This window comes from Nomascus leucogenys, chromosome 8 (genome assembly GCF_006542625.1).
Source record: "Nomascus leucogenys isolate Asia chromosome 8, Asia_NLE_v1, whole genome shotgun sequence".
Taxonomy (NCBI): domain Eukaryota; kingdom Metazoa; phylum Chordata; class Mammalia; order Primates; family Hylobatidae; genus Nomascus; species Nomascus leucogenys.
In genome coordinates, this window is record NC_044388.1 from 54,524,851 (window position 1) to 54,541,035 (window position 16,185).

Here is a 16,185-nt window from a genome sequence, read left to right on the forward strand (position 1 = left end):
ATTCCATCTAAAAAAAAAAAAAAGAAGAAGAAAGTGGAGGCTTTTGCAGAATAAGTGGGTTCTCCCTGTGAGGCTCACACTTCTGAGTTCTTGGGGGGAACTTTAACTTTGATATGAAGCTATAATAGGCATTAACACCTAGCAAGACAGGCAGGGGCCAGACAGCGAGTCTCACAGAGAACCACACCATTGTTAGCTTACAGGACAAGGGCTCCAGCGTCACGTCGAATGTCTCCTTCTTGAATTCTGCCTTCGAGACCCCGGTGTAGAAGGTGATGTTGGCTGAGAGATAAGCTGTGATGGTGTAATGGTTGTGGCTGTTGTTCCGGAAGGTGATGGAGAGCTTGAGGTCTTTTCCCAGCACGGCATTTTCCACTTCAAAGTCCATGTCAACTTTGGACCTTGATTTCATGACACCTTCTGTGTTGAGGGGCTTTTTAGCTCCGTACATCAAGGCAGTTTCCAGGGCCAATCTCTCTTCTTCTTGACCTGGGGGAGATCCAGAGATAATGACAGGGAAAAATACAATCCACCAGAGAGAAAGTCACGTTAATGGATGAACTGTGTACTGCACTTGTTGGGGTGTTTCTATAATACAAGCTTCACACCTCCCGAGGAGAAGGGTGCCGTCATTATTCCTATGTTATAAATTCTGCAAAGTCAGATTCCCAGTCAGTGACCAGCCTAGGCTGCGAGTAAGGAGGTGACAGTGTTGGGATCTATCCAGAAAGGGGTTTCTCTGGGGCCCCTATTTCAGGGGGTGGGAGGTAAAATTGGCAATGTCTATCTCTTCTCAAACTGTGGTGTCAGTTTGCTTGCCTTCCTTAGTCCCAGCCATGTGGCTAGAATTTGGGGACGTCCAATAATTGGAAATAATGCCTCTTGCCATTCCACCTCTTGCAATGTAACTTTTCTCTCTGATTTGTGAATCCCCGCCCTGCCCCAATAAGACCTGTCTTCCTCATCTCGCCTGTCCCACTTGCTGTTTGCTGAGCTGACCCTTGAGGGCTCCTGCCCCGTTCTTCCCTATCTTACTCAATTGCCATTGGCCCCAAAGCCCATGCCGTGGCAGAAGGCAGAAATCACTTTTTACCAAACCTTGCATCCCCCAGTCCCCAAGGACGCTGGGCTCTGGCAAGACATTAAAAAGGCGACCCTGCCCAAGGTGCGCTGGTCAGATCCCCTGGAGGTGTACTAGTTGTCCAGCGCCTCCTGGAGATGTTCTCTACCTTCATTAGCAGATTAGAGGTTCTAAGTGAAGCCCAGCAGCAAGGACACCTCTTTGCCTTTCTTTACACAAGGTTTCCCAAACTCATCTGACACCGAGGGCAGTTTTTTGAGGGACATCTGTTGACATACGGTGGTACACCTAAGTTCTAATGCAGTTTGAGGTGCGTGTGCTGCTTTTAGGAAAATGTTTTGTGCAGGGTTTGCAAAGTGGTTGTGGTGGAGATGAAGGGAGGAAAAGGAGGAGGGTAAGCTCCAGAAGAAGAAAAACATAGCTTTGTCTAAGTGATGAGGCAGAAGATACAGATACAAGTCAGGCCTCAGAGCTTGTGCTTCAGACACTGGGAAGCTGGGAGAACGGTCCTTACAGAGCCTTGGAAACAGGGCTCGTGCAGATGTGAGGGATGGTCGTCATCCTCTTTTCCATCCTAAATACCTTTGGGTTTATCTCCGTGCATCCCTAAGGATAGAGATGAAGGCAAATTCCTTGGCTTGTAAAAACTAGGCTTGAGAATGGCTAGTGAAAAAAAATCACGTTAAAATAAGAATTCTAGCTTTTATAATTATGCTAGTTTAAAGGTATTGTCTTCTACTTTATCTAGTTAATAATAAAATGCAATGGTGACTGAGAGGTCGATGAATCATCAGAACCCTCACTGATGGCTAGCTGTGTGCCAAGCACTGGCATAAGTGCTTATTATGCATTGTGTCATTTAATCCTCATAACAACTCTATAAGACAGACACTATTATTCCCATCACTTTCCTTGTTTGTAAAATAAGGGTGTCTACATCCTAGGTTTATTAGGTGAATTAGAGGTAGTAGGTATATAATAAATGGAAGCTACTCTGCAAAGACAGAGAAAATGCCAGAAGGCATTGCATATGAATGTGAATGTGTAGTGTGTGTGTGTGTGTGTGTGTGTGTGTGTGTGTGTGTGTGTGTGTGTGTATTAACGATTTCCCTGATTGTCAAGACTGCAAGAATGTGCCAGGAACAGTTGGTCTAGGAGAAGCATCAGCTAGAGCACTCAGAGGGAGGTAAGAAAAAGGGAAGGAGGAGTGAGGACAAGGGAAGTGCAATGAAATATTTTAGCAGAAATCATCTGGCCAATAGATCCATGAGAAGAGAACATTAATGATGATCACTTTGGATGCAGGCCAGATATGCATTGAGGCAAAATGCAAGAGGCAAATTCGAGCATCAGGAACACATCAGAGAGGAGCTGAGCTGGCCAAGGTGAGGGGAATGGGAGAAGAAGCCTTGAGGCCAGCCACAAGCAACCTCACAGCCTGCCACGGGTGGAGGAACCTGGAGCTTCCTTCTGGGGAAGCACTGGCCTCTGTGAGCGGAGACCACCAAGCAGAAGCAGGCTGGGGCTGTTCCAGGAAGCGCAGGCCCAGAGAGGAGAAAACAACTGCAGCGCTTTCCCAGAGCCTGGCAGAGTAATTCCTGTTTCTCTACAGTTATGCTCCGTGCTCTGGTGTCTTACATAATTCAGGGCCACCGGCAACATTTTAGTGCTGTGAGAGACTTATCCAAAGCCAGATTATATTTTCTGAGATTCTTCTGCAGCCTCTGGGTGCAAAGTCAAAAATATCTTTCCATTAACTAGGATGTAATAAGAGAGCCCTTTCGTGTTGGACGAAGCTTCTCATTGTTCTGGCTTTAGCTCCACTGTCACCTCCCCTGCCCTCCCCCTCTTACCTTGTGTAATGTGTCCCCAAACCCTAGTCCTCTTGGCTCTCCCTAACACATACCTGGTTTTATTTCCTCTTCCTTGTCACAGTACTAGTTACTGTGTGACATTATCTTCCCTGCTGGAATGTAAGCTCCATGAGAACAGAGCCATGTTGTCCACCTCTGCATCCCCAGGCCCTGAAACCCAGCCTGGCACAGAGGATCTGAAGGATTGAGGTTTGGAGAAGCATTTTGCTTTCAGCCAGAGACAAAACTTTCCTCTTCATAATAGTCCAGTTTAGGACATTTTATGTTCAACTAAGCCCAGCTGTGAAAATGCCTCCCCAGTAACCATTCATTCAAATCATCTCATGCTATTGGAAACCCCATAATGTTCCAAACACCGTGCTAGGCACTAGGCACGCTAGGCACTAGGCACGGAGGAGAAACACAGTCTTTCCCTCACTGGTGCAGAAGGAACAAGTGAAGAGCAATGGCAGCACACATGTGCTCACCACAGATGCTGGGACAGAGGTTGGCCTGCAGTACATGGGGACAGGAAGGGGCACGGGAGGCTTCTCGGAGTTTTTGGAGCGAGGGCAAGGCCAGGGATGTAGGTGGGGGCTTGGCTTGTTGGAGGAACTGCTAGCAGGTCCCTGGCCTCTGCATACAATACCTGTGGGGGCATGCTCAGGAGGTGCAGTGACCAGGTGCCAAAAAGCCACTTAGCAAGAGGCTTTGTGAATTAGGCCTGGATGCCCTGGAGGCCACAGGGAGAGAAGGGGGTGGGGCTTTTAAGCAGTGCTGGAAGAGGCTCAGGTTTATATTTCAGACATTACTTTGGCAGCAAGGCAGGGGCTAGACTGAGGGAAGGAGGGCCCGAGGAGGTGAGGTTGAATTGGGAAGCTAGAGTAAGTATTTTTCCAGAGAAAACTAATCATAGCCCAAACTAATAGGAGTAGTATGGCAGGAATAACAGAATTACTAGTAATAGGGGACACTTTTATTGGACACTTATTATGTGTCAGGCACTATATTAAGAGTTGTACACACCAGATAATATTTGATTTTTAGGCTACGGAGCTGGAGGGGAGGGGATGCATTTGAGAATGATTTCAGAGGGGACATTTAGAGGATTTGTTGCTTGACTCATTCTTAAGTAGCTAAATTTGAGTGGATGGTGGTTCTCTTCACCAGAGTAGAGGGAGTGGGAGAAACAGACCTGAGGTGAGGGAGAGAGTAAGAGGTGTCATTTGGGAAGTTCCGTGTCAGGTTTCTGTAGGACATTTAGGTAAAGTACATTTAGGTAAAGTTTCGGTGGAGACACAGACATGGGGTGATCAGTAAACATGTGAACATTAACACCAGCTATGTGGAAAGAACATCAGGTGGGTGGGAATGTAGACCAAGGATAGTTGCCTAGAATGAAGTGGCATTCGAGGGAGGTAAAGAAAGGGGAAAAGCTTATAGTCAAAAAGAGATAGGAAAAGAGGGTCAGGTAGGAGGGGGTGGAACCAGGAGAAAGTAACATTGTAGAAACAAAAAGAAGACAGAATTGCAAGCAAATGGAGTGAACAACAGTACCAGGAAGTGTGGGAAGGTCAAGTAAGCTGAAGTCTGCAAAATGTTTCTTCCCTGTGACAATTGGGTGGTCTTGGCAACCTTGAGAACAACCTCAAGGATGTGCTGATAGCAGAAATCAGGACAGAGTGTGCGCGGAAGGAGTGGAGAAGGAACACAGCAGGACGCAAGTCCAGGCAGTGCTCCAGGACGGCAAGGAAGCGAGGAGGAAGAGACAGTGGCGAAAAAGATTTTTGTAATTTTTTTTTTTTAACACAGCAGACATTTAAGCCTGCTTAAATGCTGATTGGAAGGAGAAAATAGAGATGCAGAGGTGGAAATACCAGTGACCCTGGGAGTAACTGACGGAGCAAAGAGGGAATGGAATCAAGACACTGTTATCAAAGAAGATATATTGCCACAGGAGAAGTCTTCAGAATTCTGGTTTTCAAAGTCTTATTGTTTCTTAATTGTATATCTTGAAAAAAGTTATAAAATTAATAATAAGCTTCAGTAAGTTGGAGTGAACCTGATCTTTCCGTGATTTAATTCATTGAAATAGTTAATTCCTAAATCTAGTAATAATTTGTTTCCTGTGATTCTACTCATTTCCATATTTTGGTGTCTACATTCAGCATTTGTGGATCAGAGAAATTATAAGAGATTCAACGGTGAGAATCAGGGTGGTAAGTACCGAGCCACGGATATGACTAGTCCTCACTGCATGCCAGTGGCCAATGGCGGCCATCAATCCCTCTATCCCACCATATTCAGATGCAGTCTTGGTGTTCTTCTCAAAACAACACTCTACTTGGTCATTTCCAAAGTTCCAGTTTGAAATGTATATGCCACCCTTGATTAAGAAACTATCCACTTGGGGTCAAACCCCAGCCTAGAAGCAGGATGAGTTGTCACTTACAACCATCTATGTGGATTTAGGGATTCTTCTAGTTGGACCAGACCGCCACACTGTCCCTCGCCCTCAGCCTTGCCTCCTTGCTAAACTCTAGAGGCCTGGACCTCAGATGTCTTCCTCATGCAGTGCGGACACATTTTGTTTTAATTTGGTACCCAGCCCCAGCCAAGCCCCTAACTCCTGTTTCGTGGACTGGGTTTTGGTCTTTCTTCTCGTGGCATCTGATTCTGTCCCATTCCTGAGTTGGCCTTCACTGTCACCTCCATGCTGACAGCTAAAGGCAGCTGTGCTTGGCTCCGTGGTTTCCACGAGACATCTGTCATGTGGACAGCTCGCTTCCTGCTGCCCCTAGCTGCCTGTAGGTGCAATTTTTGTTCACTACTCTGTCTGGTCAGGACTTCTTCCAAATAGGAGAGTTCTCACCATAATCCTTGCCTTACTGCCTTTTCTTGGGGACCTCTTTCCCCAGCTTCAGCTGCCAATTCCTGTGTGTCCTTTGGGCTCAATGAGCCCATCACTAACTTCCTCCACGAGGTCTTCCCCAACTGCCGATTCTTGGCTGAGAGCCTTTCTCTGTGCCCGGCAGCACCCGTCCACCCTGTGCCAGAGCAACTCTCACCCAGCACAGTGAGGGCTGCCTTTTGCTTTTCTCCCTAGCTGCATGGGAAGGCAGGGCTGTGCATGTGTCCAGCTCTACACAGCACTGGAAGATGGCAGGTGGTAAGAGCCAGCTGTCGTGTGGATGAATGTATGAATGAGTGGATGTTGAAGCTAACTGTTCTATGAACTTGCTTTTTTTGTTTTTCCAAACTTTTTTTGCTTATAACTCTATAGTAAGAGGGCATTGCTTGTTTGTTTTGTTTTATTTGCACTTATATTGTTTTAAATTTTCCTTTAAGGAAAAATCCAAATGACAAAAAAATACCACCTTTGTATCTGTGTTGTGCAATGGATGATAACCAACAGAAGAGGAAAATGAAGCATTTCAAAAATACAGTGAAAATTCACTAGTTCAGATAACAAAAATTCTGACTTTCTGAGACTATGCACAAGTGTTCTCAATTCAGCAAGCTTCTTCTTTATAGTGCAAATTACTTTTGTAAATAAGAGCAGGGAGACTAAAATATTTAAAACAAATTCTGCACTCCTTAGCACTTCATGGATTTCAATGAATATTTAGGTATATGCTAATTACTTGTCATTTTTATCCATTCACTAAAATAAATACTCCTAAGAACCTCTGGCAGTGAATCATTTGCAAAATATGTTGCATGTTCCCCATCAAGACACTCACGGTCCTCCAGTTCCTGGCCACTGCTGGCCTCGGGCAGCTTTGTCTCTCGTCACTGGGCATTCTGAGCCTGCAGGACCCCCCTAAACATACCAGGCTGCTGCACACCCTGTAACTTTGGTCGTGTTCCCACTGTCTGGAAACCCCTGTCCAGCTTCTTTAACTGAGGCCCATGACTTCTCAAGTCTTTCTTTTTCTGAATCAGTTGTACTAAATGCCCCTACTTATTGTTTCCAAAGACCCCTTTGCACAATAATCCTGTCACTCGGACCAGGACAGGAACTGAGTCCTACTCACTGCTGGAATCACCAGCACCAAACCAATTGCAGGCATAGAGTGGACACTAAGCATTGATTGAGTTAGAGCTAAAACCATAAAAACCCTAGAAGAAAACCTAGGCAATACCATTCAGGACATAGGCGTGGGCAAGGACTTCATGTCTAAAACACCAAAAGCAATGGCAACAAAAGCCAAAATAGACAAATGGGATCTAATTAAACTAAAGAGCTTCTGCACAGCAAAAGAAACTACCATCAGAGTGAACAGGCAACCTACAGAATGGGAGAAAATTTTTGCAACCTACTCATCTGACAAAGGGCTAATATCCAGAATCTACAATGAACTCAAACAAATTTACAAGAAAAAAACAAACAACCCCATCAAAAAGTGGGCAAAGGACATGAACAGATACTTCTCAAAAGAAGACATTTATGCAGCCAGAAAACACATGAAAAAATGCTCATCATCACTGGCCATCAGAGAAATGCAAATCAAAACCACAATGAGATGCCATCTCACACCAGTTAGAATGGCCATCATTCAAAAGTCAGGAAACAACAGGTGCTGGAGAGGATGTGGAGAAATAGGAACACTTTTACACTGTTGGTGGGACTGTAAACTAGTTCAACCATTGTGGAAGTCAGTGTGGCGATTCCTCAGGGATCTAGAGCTAGAAATACCATTTGACCCAGCCATCCCATTACTGGGTATATACCCAAAGGACTATAAATCATGCTGCTATAAAGACACATGCACACGTATGTTTATTGTGGCACTATTCACAATAGCAAAGACTTGGAACCAACCCAGATGTCCAACAATGATAGACTGGATTAAGAAAATGTTGCACATATATACCATGGAATACTATGCAGCCATAAAAAATGATGAGTTCATGTCCTTTGTAGGGACATGGATGAAACTGGAAACCATCATTCTCAGTAAACTATCGCAAGGACGAAAAACCAAACACTGCATGTTCTCACTCATAGGTGGGAATTGAACAATGAGAACTCATGGACACAGGAAGGGGAACATCACACTCCGGGGACTGTTGTGGGGTGGGGAGAGTGGGGAGGGACAGCATTAGGAGATATACCTAATGCTAAATGACGAGTTAATGGGTGCAGCAAAACAACATGGCACATGGATACATATGTAACAAACCTGCACATTGTGCACATGTACCCTAAAACCCAAAGTATAATAATAATAAAAAAATAAGAGAATTAAACTCAGTAGTGCCATTTGAAACATTCTACGCAATAAAAGTTAACAAAAACCTACCATGACATTATTTTATAATTGAAACTGGCCTTCGACCTAATTGTCCTGAGTTAGAGAGATTGTATTGTCCTATTAATATTGTATTATATACTTTGTAGTCTTCCATGATAATGTAATGGAACAATGTATGTGAAAATAATTGGTAAAGTACTAAACAAATGTGAAGTAGTTATTTTAATTTCTATTATTGAACTAAAATTACATCAGTTATACAGTGTTTTCTAATAGGATTATTTAAAATTAAGGTTCTTGTGAGCAAGAACATATTCTATATTCTGTTAAATTAGATATGACTTTAAACCAAATCATTTTACAAGCCATGTGAATGAGAATTCTGCCCAAAGCAAGCTAGCAAAGAAAACTACAATGAAAAATTGCATATGTGATGTGTCTTTCACGCATGAAAGTTTATACTTCTGCTGTTGCTACCAAATGCTGCAAATGCCAGTGCGTTCTCTGGAACTCATCTCTGAGTGACAATGAATAAGTACTAAATGGACTTGGGCAAATAAATCTTCACTCAGTGGTAGTAAATTACCTTCTTGGAATTTGTAAGTATCGGTAATATCCATCATGCCATCTCCTCCAATTTGTTTGGTCACAATTAATTTCCCAATGTGGGTGGCATCCACATTTTCCACCACATGAGTGCCATCTTTCTTAGCTGTAATGTAAATGAGGTCGCTGTTGACCTGGAAACAGGAGAGGAGAGCATTAGCCATCATCACATGTCTGCTGGTGCCAAAGTCTTTAACTGTCCATAGCACAGTCATCTAGAGATCTCTGGAGCTGACATGCCCCTTTCTTCAACAACATTGGATTCGTATCATAGGGCCAAACAGGTTTTGAAAATATTCTAAAGGCGAATCTAGTTTATTTAGTAGTACTTTAAATAAAGATTATTTGAGCCTGAGACAATAAATTGTCTAAGAAGCAACCATTTTTCTCTCTCCTCTGTCTTCATGATAAGTTCTACCTCTCATGGGAGAGAAGACAACGCCATGCCACCATGCCCATCACTTGCTTCCCTGGACTTCTTTTGGGCTAACTGTGGCTATGTGACCTACTGCCAGGAGGAAGAGGAAGTCTGTTAGGTGGCTTCTGGGAAACATTTTTCCCCTTTGAAAAAGGAGAGAGGTACATGGATGAGTTTGTCCTTCCCTTTCTGCTTTCAGGTGTTTTCAGGTGAAGGGATGTTTGAAGCTGCTGTGGCCATCGTGAGACAGTGAACAGAAACACTGCCGACAATGAGAAGGTGGCAGAGTAGAAAGTTGAGAGGCATTTGGGGATTTGGGGGACTTAATGATGCTGTTAAATGGCTAAGCCCACATCAGGACCACCTATTTCAGGATTTCTTGTATGAGAAAATCAGTGTCCATCTGTTTCAGCCACATTAGTTCTGCTACTTGAAGCCAAAAGTATTTAAATTGAACAATAACATTAGATGATCTAGGAGGAATTCAAGCTATTTTCCACTGGTTCAACAACTAAAATGTGCTATTTGTGGGACTCAGAAATAGTGTCTTGGGGCCATGCTGGCTGCCCCCAAGCTCTCCCAAGGCTCTGCTTTACCATTCTACTTTCTAGAGACAATGACTAATGTGTGCCTGAAAGCTGACTGTACCAGAGTCCTTCATTACATATTTTACAATCACTTTCTTGAGGTTTCCAGTAATTATCATGGAAGCAGGTAGGAAGCATGAATTGTACTGCTAATTGTCACTGATGTATTTACTAAATGTTTCCCAAGCTCCTTTCCAAGCCTCAGTTACCCACCCTTTAAATAGGGTGATAATAACTCCTTCTTCATAGGACGATTGGCAGAATTAACAGGAACAAATGCACACACATTACTTATCATAGTGTCTGGCATAGAGTAAATGCTCAGTAAATGTTATTGATAATAATATTTAATAGTATTGCCAGATATTGTTTAAGGATTCAGAATCCTAATGATGAACAAAATAGATTTGGTCGCTGCCATTATAGAGTTTATGCTTTAGTAAGCATGATTCTCTGCATCAGAGTCACCTGGAGAACTTTAAAAAAAAATAGATGCCTAATTAAGGAGGTGGGACCTAAATCATGTGAGGCCCTAAATCCATTATATTTTACAAAAAGTCTCACATAATTCTGTTGGACAGTCAGGCTTGAGAAGCCCTGCAATACAGTGTGATAAGTACCATGAAAGAATAAGTACAAGATACTTCGGGAGCACATGGAGCAGTGGAGTCAAGGGCTGGCTAGAAAGTAACAGCCAAGGTGAAACCTAGATGGCATTTGAGAGGAATACTAGATTTGCTTTAGGAAACCCGGGTTCCAATAGTGGGCGTGTCCTTGTAGAAAGTGCATGTTAATCTCTATGAACTTCAGTTCCTGATTCTATAAAATAAAGATGATTAAACTTGTTCTGCCAATTTTATGGGAGCATTTTAGGTCAGAGTGAGATAAGATCTATGTGAACATGACTTGTAAATTTCAAAATTGAGTAAAAATATAATAGTCATCATTAGATAATGGGGAAACTTGATGATATATCCTTAGGTTTTAAAGCTGAGGTTAAAGAGCAATTTTACTTTCTCACAGAATGTTCCGAGTGCACATGAAGTCAGATTTCTACTAAGGGGGAGATAGCCAACATTTATTGCATACCTATCATGTTTCAGGGACATTTTATAAAGGATTTAGTTTGAATCTCACCACAGCAAGCCTGTGAGGTATGTATTGTAACCGTATTATGGATGAGGGCACCAAGACTCAGAAGGGGGAGGCAAAGTGTTTGTGGTTTCATGGCTGGGAGCTGGTGGAGAAGAAGTGCAAGCCCTAGGCCAGCCCATACCCCGGCCCTTCACGGCACATTGCCTCTCCCACACCACCCTGCGGGAGCATGAGCACCAGCTTGAGTGGTGAGATGGTTCCACACTTGCAACTCAGATTTCTGAGGGTGATAAATGGTGGCCCTCCTCCTCAGCAGAGGAGCCAGAACTTGGTGGTGCTAGCCACATGTTGTGAAAGGCTGAAATGTGAAGTCAGGAATCAGGACAGGAGAGGACACAGCAGATATCTGTGGAATATTTGTCATTTTGGAAGCTTTAAATGAGCTGCCTGAGAATTCTGGCATTCCCTCTGGAGGAAGCCACGTAAGTACAAACAGCAACTCCCTCCACTTTCAAGTTGTAGCAACAATAATGATAAATATCTTCTTAATAACAATCCTTATAACAGCTTATGGTTTTCCGGGGAGACAAGCTAAATATGAAAGTGGCTAATTCCTGCCCCCTCACCTTGAATATGGCTTCAGAAATTCATGTAGGCTAAAATCTCAGGACAGATCAACAGCACTGTCCTTTGTGGAGAGAGGAGAAGAGAAACACCTGTATGGGGTGGCTTTTGTATATGTGTGTTGGGGTGGGATGTGGAGGGAAATTATTCTTTCCAGGTGACATTAGCAAGCTTTCTTTTTGGTTTCAGCCTATAGTGGAATGGTTCTCTATTCTGGCTGTACTAGAGAATCATCTAGGAGCTTAAAAATGCATCGAGTGATTGGCCCCACCCAAAATCAATTGACTCTGTATGGTAGAACAGTAGCTAAGTTCAGAGTGTATGGCAAGGAATATTGGACTTAGGCTGTGTGGCTCTGGATGAGTTACTGAATCTCTCTGAGCCTACCTTCCTTGCAGGGCTGGTGGATAGATTGGTACTACTTGTGAAAGCCCTACATTTAAGGCTAATTTTTCTTCCTTCTTTTGAATGTAATGTAATGTTAGTGATCACCTTTTTCTATCCCTACACTTGAAGGGTTATCGTCACACAAAACCTGGGCATTGGTGCATGAAATTGGATATTTTTTTCACAACACCACACCCTTGCCTCTTAAGCACAGGCACTTCCTACATAGTAGCCTCTACCATTGGTCAGGGCCCTCGGTTCTCAGCAAAGGTGGGGTGGAAAGCAGGCTTCGGGGCTGCTCTCTGCAAATGTCCACCTGGGCCCATAGAATGTGAACATTTGTCCACAGGTGGCAGAAGATATGCTCTTCATCGCTGAGGCTAGAGACGTGCTCTTGCTTTCAGGACCCTGGACAGAGTTTGCTTTGGTTTGTTCATTTGTTTCCAAGTGGAGATAACCTCATCTGCACGCTCTGCGGAGAAAATGCTGCTTCTCAGAGGGCATATGGAGGCAGCGAATGCCCTCCTGGGCCAGGAGGCCTTCCTGGCACTGGACCCTAGATCCTGCTCTCAGCAATGGGGATACAAGAGCTTCTACCTTCATGGAGCTCATATTCTAGAAGGGAGAAATGGAATACACACTAAGGTAGGAGGATGAAAACAACAGGGCAGATGGTGATATTTTAGGTGGAGTGGGGTGGGGTGAGCGAAGGCCTCTTTGAAGAGGTGACCAGAGCAGAGACTTGAGTGCAGAGAGGGAACAAGGCATGCAAAGCATTCTTCCTACGTAGAGTGAAAGGTAGTGAGGGGAGCTTTCCTAGCAAAAGGAACAGTATGTCTAAAAGTGCTGACACAAGAGGATGTGTGGATGCTTTCCAAAGAGCAAAAATCTCAGTATGGCTGGAGGGAAATAAACAAGGGATGAAGTGGAAGGGAAGCCGTGGAATCTTGTAAGAATTTATGTTCAATTTTATTGTAAGGGTGGTGGAACTCCACCAGAAGGGTTGGGGTAGGAGTGTGATATTTGTATTTACATTTAAAGAATAATTCTCATGATCTGTGGAGAATAGACAGAAAAGGAGCAAGATGAGGATCAGGGAGATGAGTTAGGAGGTAACTCTATGGAGCTCAGTGTTGTACAGAGCTCAGAGGGTAACGATAGAGATTGTAGAAGTGGCTGGATTTATGATAACTTTTTGGAAGGTATTTTTGGCAAGATGCATAAGGGAGGTTAAGAAGGAAAGCTAAAATAATTCCAAAGTTTTATATGCTATTTGAATAAATGACTGGATTATTTTACAGCCAAGTAGGAGATGCCAAAAAAAAAATAGGCTGCATCTGATAAGATAGTAGCAAAATAAATAAGTTTGAATCGAGAATGAATAATCTACAAGAAAACATCTCCACACGTTGTATAAGAGAACTGCTGGCCCACAGCAGAGGAGGGCTTAGCTTCTTGAGCGATGAGATGGTTGCTGTGGTCCCAGGGAGCCCGTTATTTCTCCTGTCAAAATCATCTCAGTGCCAGGGAGGGCAGGCAGGAGTAGTGTGGGTGCATATGGGTGCGTGCATGCATCTGTGTGTGTGTGCACAGGTGTGTGTGTATGTGTGTGAGTTTGGGGTGGAGTGGTGTGAAAGAGGGCAGCAGAGTTAATGAGAAGTTAGGACAGAAGAGAGTTATCTTCAGCGAGAAGGAGCAGGTTCTTCACTAAGAACCCCTGAGGGCTTAGTGAACATGGAATCTTGGAATATGACTCCAGACACTTAGAACAGCTCTCATCTCCTCTCACCTATTTGGAAGCCCTAGGCCACCATGAGCTGGGGAGATAAGAGGCAGACAGGGCTTCAGATCCACAGGAACCCACTGCAGCAGTGAGGACATGGGAAGGGAGGGGTAAGAGAAATAAGCTTCAAGCCCTGGCAGAAATCCAGAAATGGGGAGGGTGAACTTCCAAAGTGGAGGAGGAGAGAAAAAAGGAACAGAAGGTAAGACATTTTCCAGGCATACCCCTCTTCTTTTTAGGCTCTGCTTTCACTCATGGAGACCAAGGCCCTGGGAAAACTAAAAAATAGTCAATGAACATGATGCTTGATCAAGCCCGGAAATGAGTAAGGAATGACCAAGAAAGTCAGCATGCTGGGAGGGAAGAGAAGGCGAGCTGACTCAGCAAGGATGAGGGAGAGCAGAGAGAGCCACAGACTCGAACCTGAGTCATATCGACTTCTATGACGCTCCCCATGGGGTCCCACTGCAGGCACCCTTGAGAAAAGATTCCTCATACACTTTTCATCAACTCAAACTTCTCTTAAAAATGGCTCAGCCCTGGAGCGCAGCACATGCCAAAGCAACAAATTGTACCCTCTGTCAGACACGCCTCTGCAGTGGGTGAGAAAGGAGTAATTATAAACTGCAAATCCTGGTGACATTCATAACACCCTGATCTATATTTAATAATAGCAAAAAGCGTTTGCATTTACAGCTATTAGGCAGCTCGCTTGTGGAGGGAGGTCCTTCTCCTTCTTTGCAGCAATAAAGTGTAATACAAAGCTGAAAACAAGGCTTTGTGGATTTCATAGTGATCTCCTCATTAGAGGCTCTCATAGCATCATAAACTATCAAACGACAGCTGGGAGGTTTGTGGAAATCTTCAAATCCCGAAGTGAAATTGAGGGGATAAAATTCCAAGTCCGGTAAGCTTGGTCTCCAAAGGCTTCTATAAACTGCCATGGCAGGTACGATGAGATAACACTGGTCTTTTGTGTGTTTCAAATTCCTGATCTTGCTGTCTGAATTTTGAGGTTCGTTTTGCTTTCTAAATATTAATATTTCTCGGTCCTGCCTTCTCTTTTCCTCATTATTGCCACTTGTCCAGCTCATGCCCTTTCCATCTCTGGCTTGGAGAGATGACCAGCCCTCTAGATGTTCCCCACAACTTCCTAACAACCCCTCCAATCCATGCTCCACAACGCTGCCAGCACCTTGCCCAAGTTCCCACCCAGTGAAAACTCTCCCTCACTTACAGGAGGGACAAGGAGCAAGTTTCTCAGGGAGGTCCCCCTCACTGCGTTCCTTCAGCCTCCACCTTCCAACACCCCTGATGCATCCTTGGCATTCTAGTGAGTCTGCACAGCTTTCAGCTGCCCCCACACGGCTTTCAGATGCTCAACTCATCCCCCTGCTTTGCACTCCTCCCTTCCTCTGGCTTCTTTCTAATCCCTTTGCCTAATCATCCCTCCTTCCCATGTGGTCCCACAGTTCTCTGCTCCTACTACCTGGGGACACTTCCACAGGCATCCTCACTGTCTGTTCCCAGGTTGCCCTTCCTTCCTAGATGGTCTCCTGTGGTCTTTGCCATCCTGCTTCAGTTCTTGGCCTCTACTTCTCAACTCATGCATCATATGAATGCAGATCTGTGCTCTCTACACAGCCCACCCGACAATTAATTCCATGGCATCACTAGTATTGTTGTCATTTCATGTTCAGTGTGTTTGTGCCCCATCACCTGGCATCTAGAAATACGTTTCTTAAAGACTTGAACCTTAGAATTCCCCCGAGTACAATGCCTGGTGTACATTAATAATAACTATTTACTCCTCCTAGAGTACTAGAGTGCAATGGTTACCAGTATGCATTCAGGTATCTGCCTGGCTTCAAATCTTAGCACTGCTATTTATTAGCTAGATGATTGTAAGAAAGTCACTTAATCACTCTTTACCTCTATTTTATTTTCTATAAAATGGGAAGAATTATATTATCAATTTTAGAGGGTTGCTAAGAGCATCCAATGGTAGGCAAAGTGAGAGACATTATTTCAGTGTATTTATTGGTGCAAATATACCCTGGGGAAGTCCTGCCTCTCAGTCTTTCAAGTCTTCCAAGGCTGGCAGCCCAGCCTTCTCCTTTACCCAACATCTCTTACATTTAATTTGATCTTCAGAGCTCTCCTTGAGTATCCTTTAACAGCCTGTTCTGCTTCCAGTCCCTGCCTAGCTCTTCTGAAATTGCAGAGCCTTTGCCCAGGCATTCCCATCAACCCTGTAGGTGGGCTGTATTCCTCTCTTAGAGTAGCCTCCAGGCTCCCCTTCCTCCTTTGGCAACTCAACCCTCCCTCCCTGGCCACAGGTGATGGTGTGGGATGGCAGGACATAGATTGCAAAGGCCAGGGTAAGACCATGGTTGGGTGTGTGTATGTGGATTTTGTCTTACATGGATTGCTGGACTAGTCCCAGAGGGAAGTGGCATGTCCTGAAATTTCAATTCATGACCCATCTCTACC

The 16,185-nt window shown here is 44.2% G+C and overlaps 1 protein-coding gene across 1 annotated transcript in view; it reads right to left on the reverse strand.

Annotated features, from left to right (window-relative positions):
- Positions 1-16,185, reverse strand: part of F13A1 (coagulation factor XIII A chain) — a 183,987-nt gene that overhangs the window by 43,941 nt on the left and 123,861 nt on the right. The window contains exons 11-12 of the mRNA XM_030817263.1: positions 8,779-8,932; positions 202-489 (exon numbers count right to left, since the gene is read on the reverse strand). Of these exons, the coding sequence (XP_030673123.1) occupies positions 202-489; positions 8,779-8,932 (442 nt within the window). The remainder of the gene's footprint in view (positions 1-201; positions 490-8,778; positions 8,933-16,185) is intronic.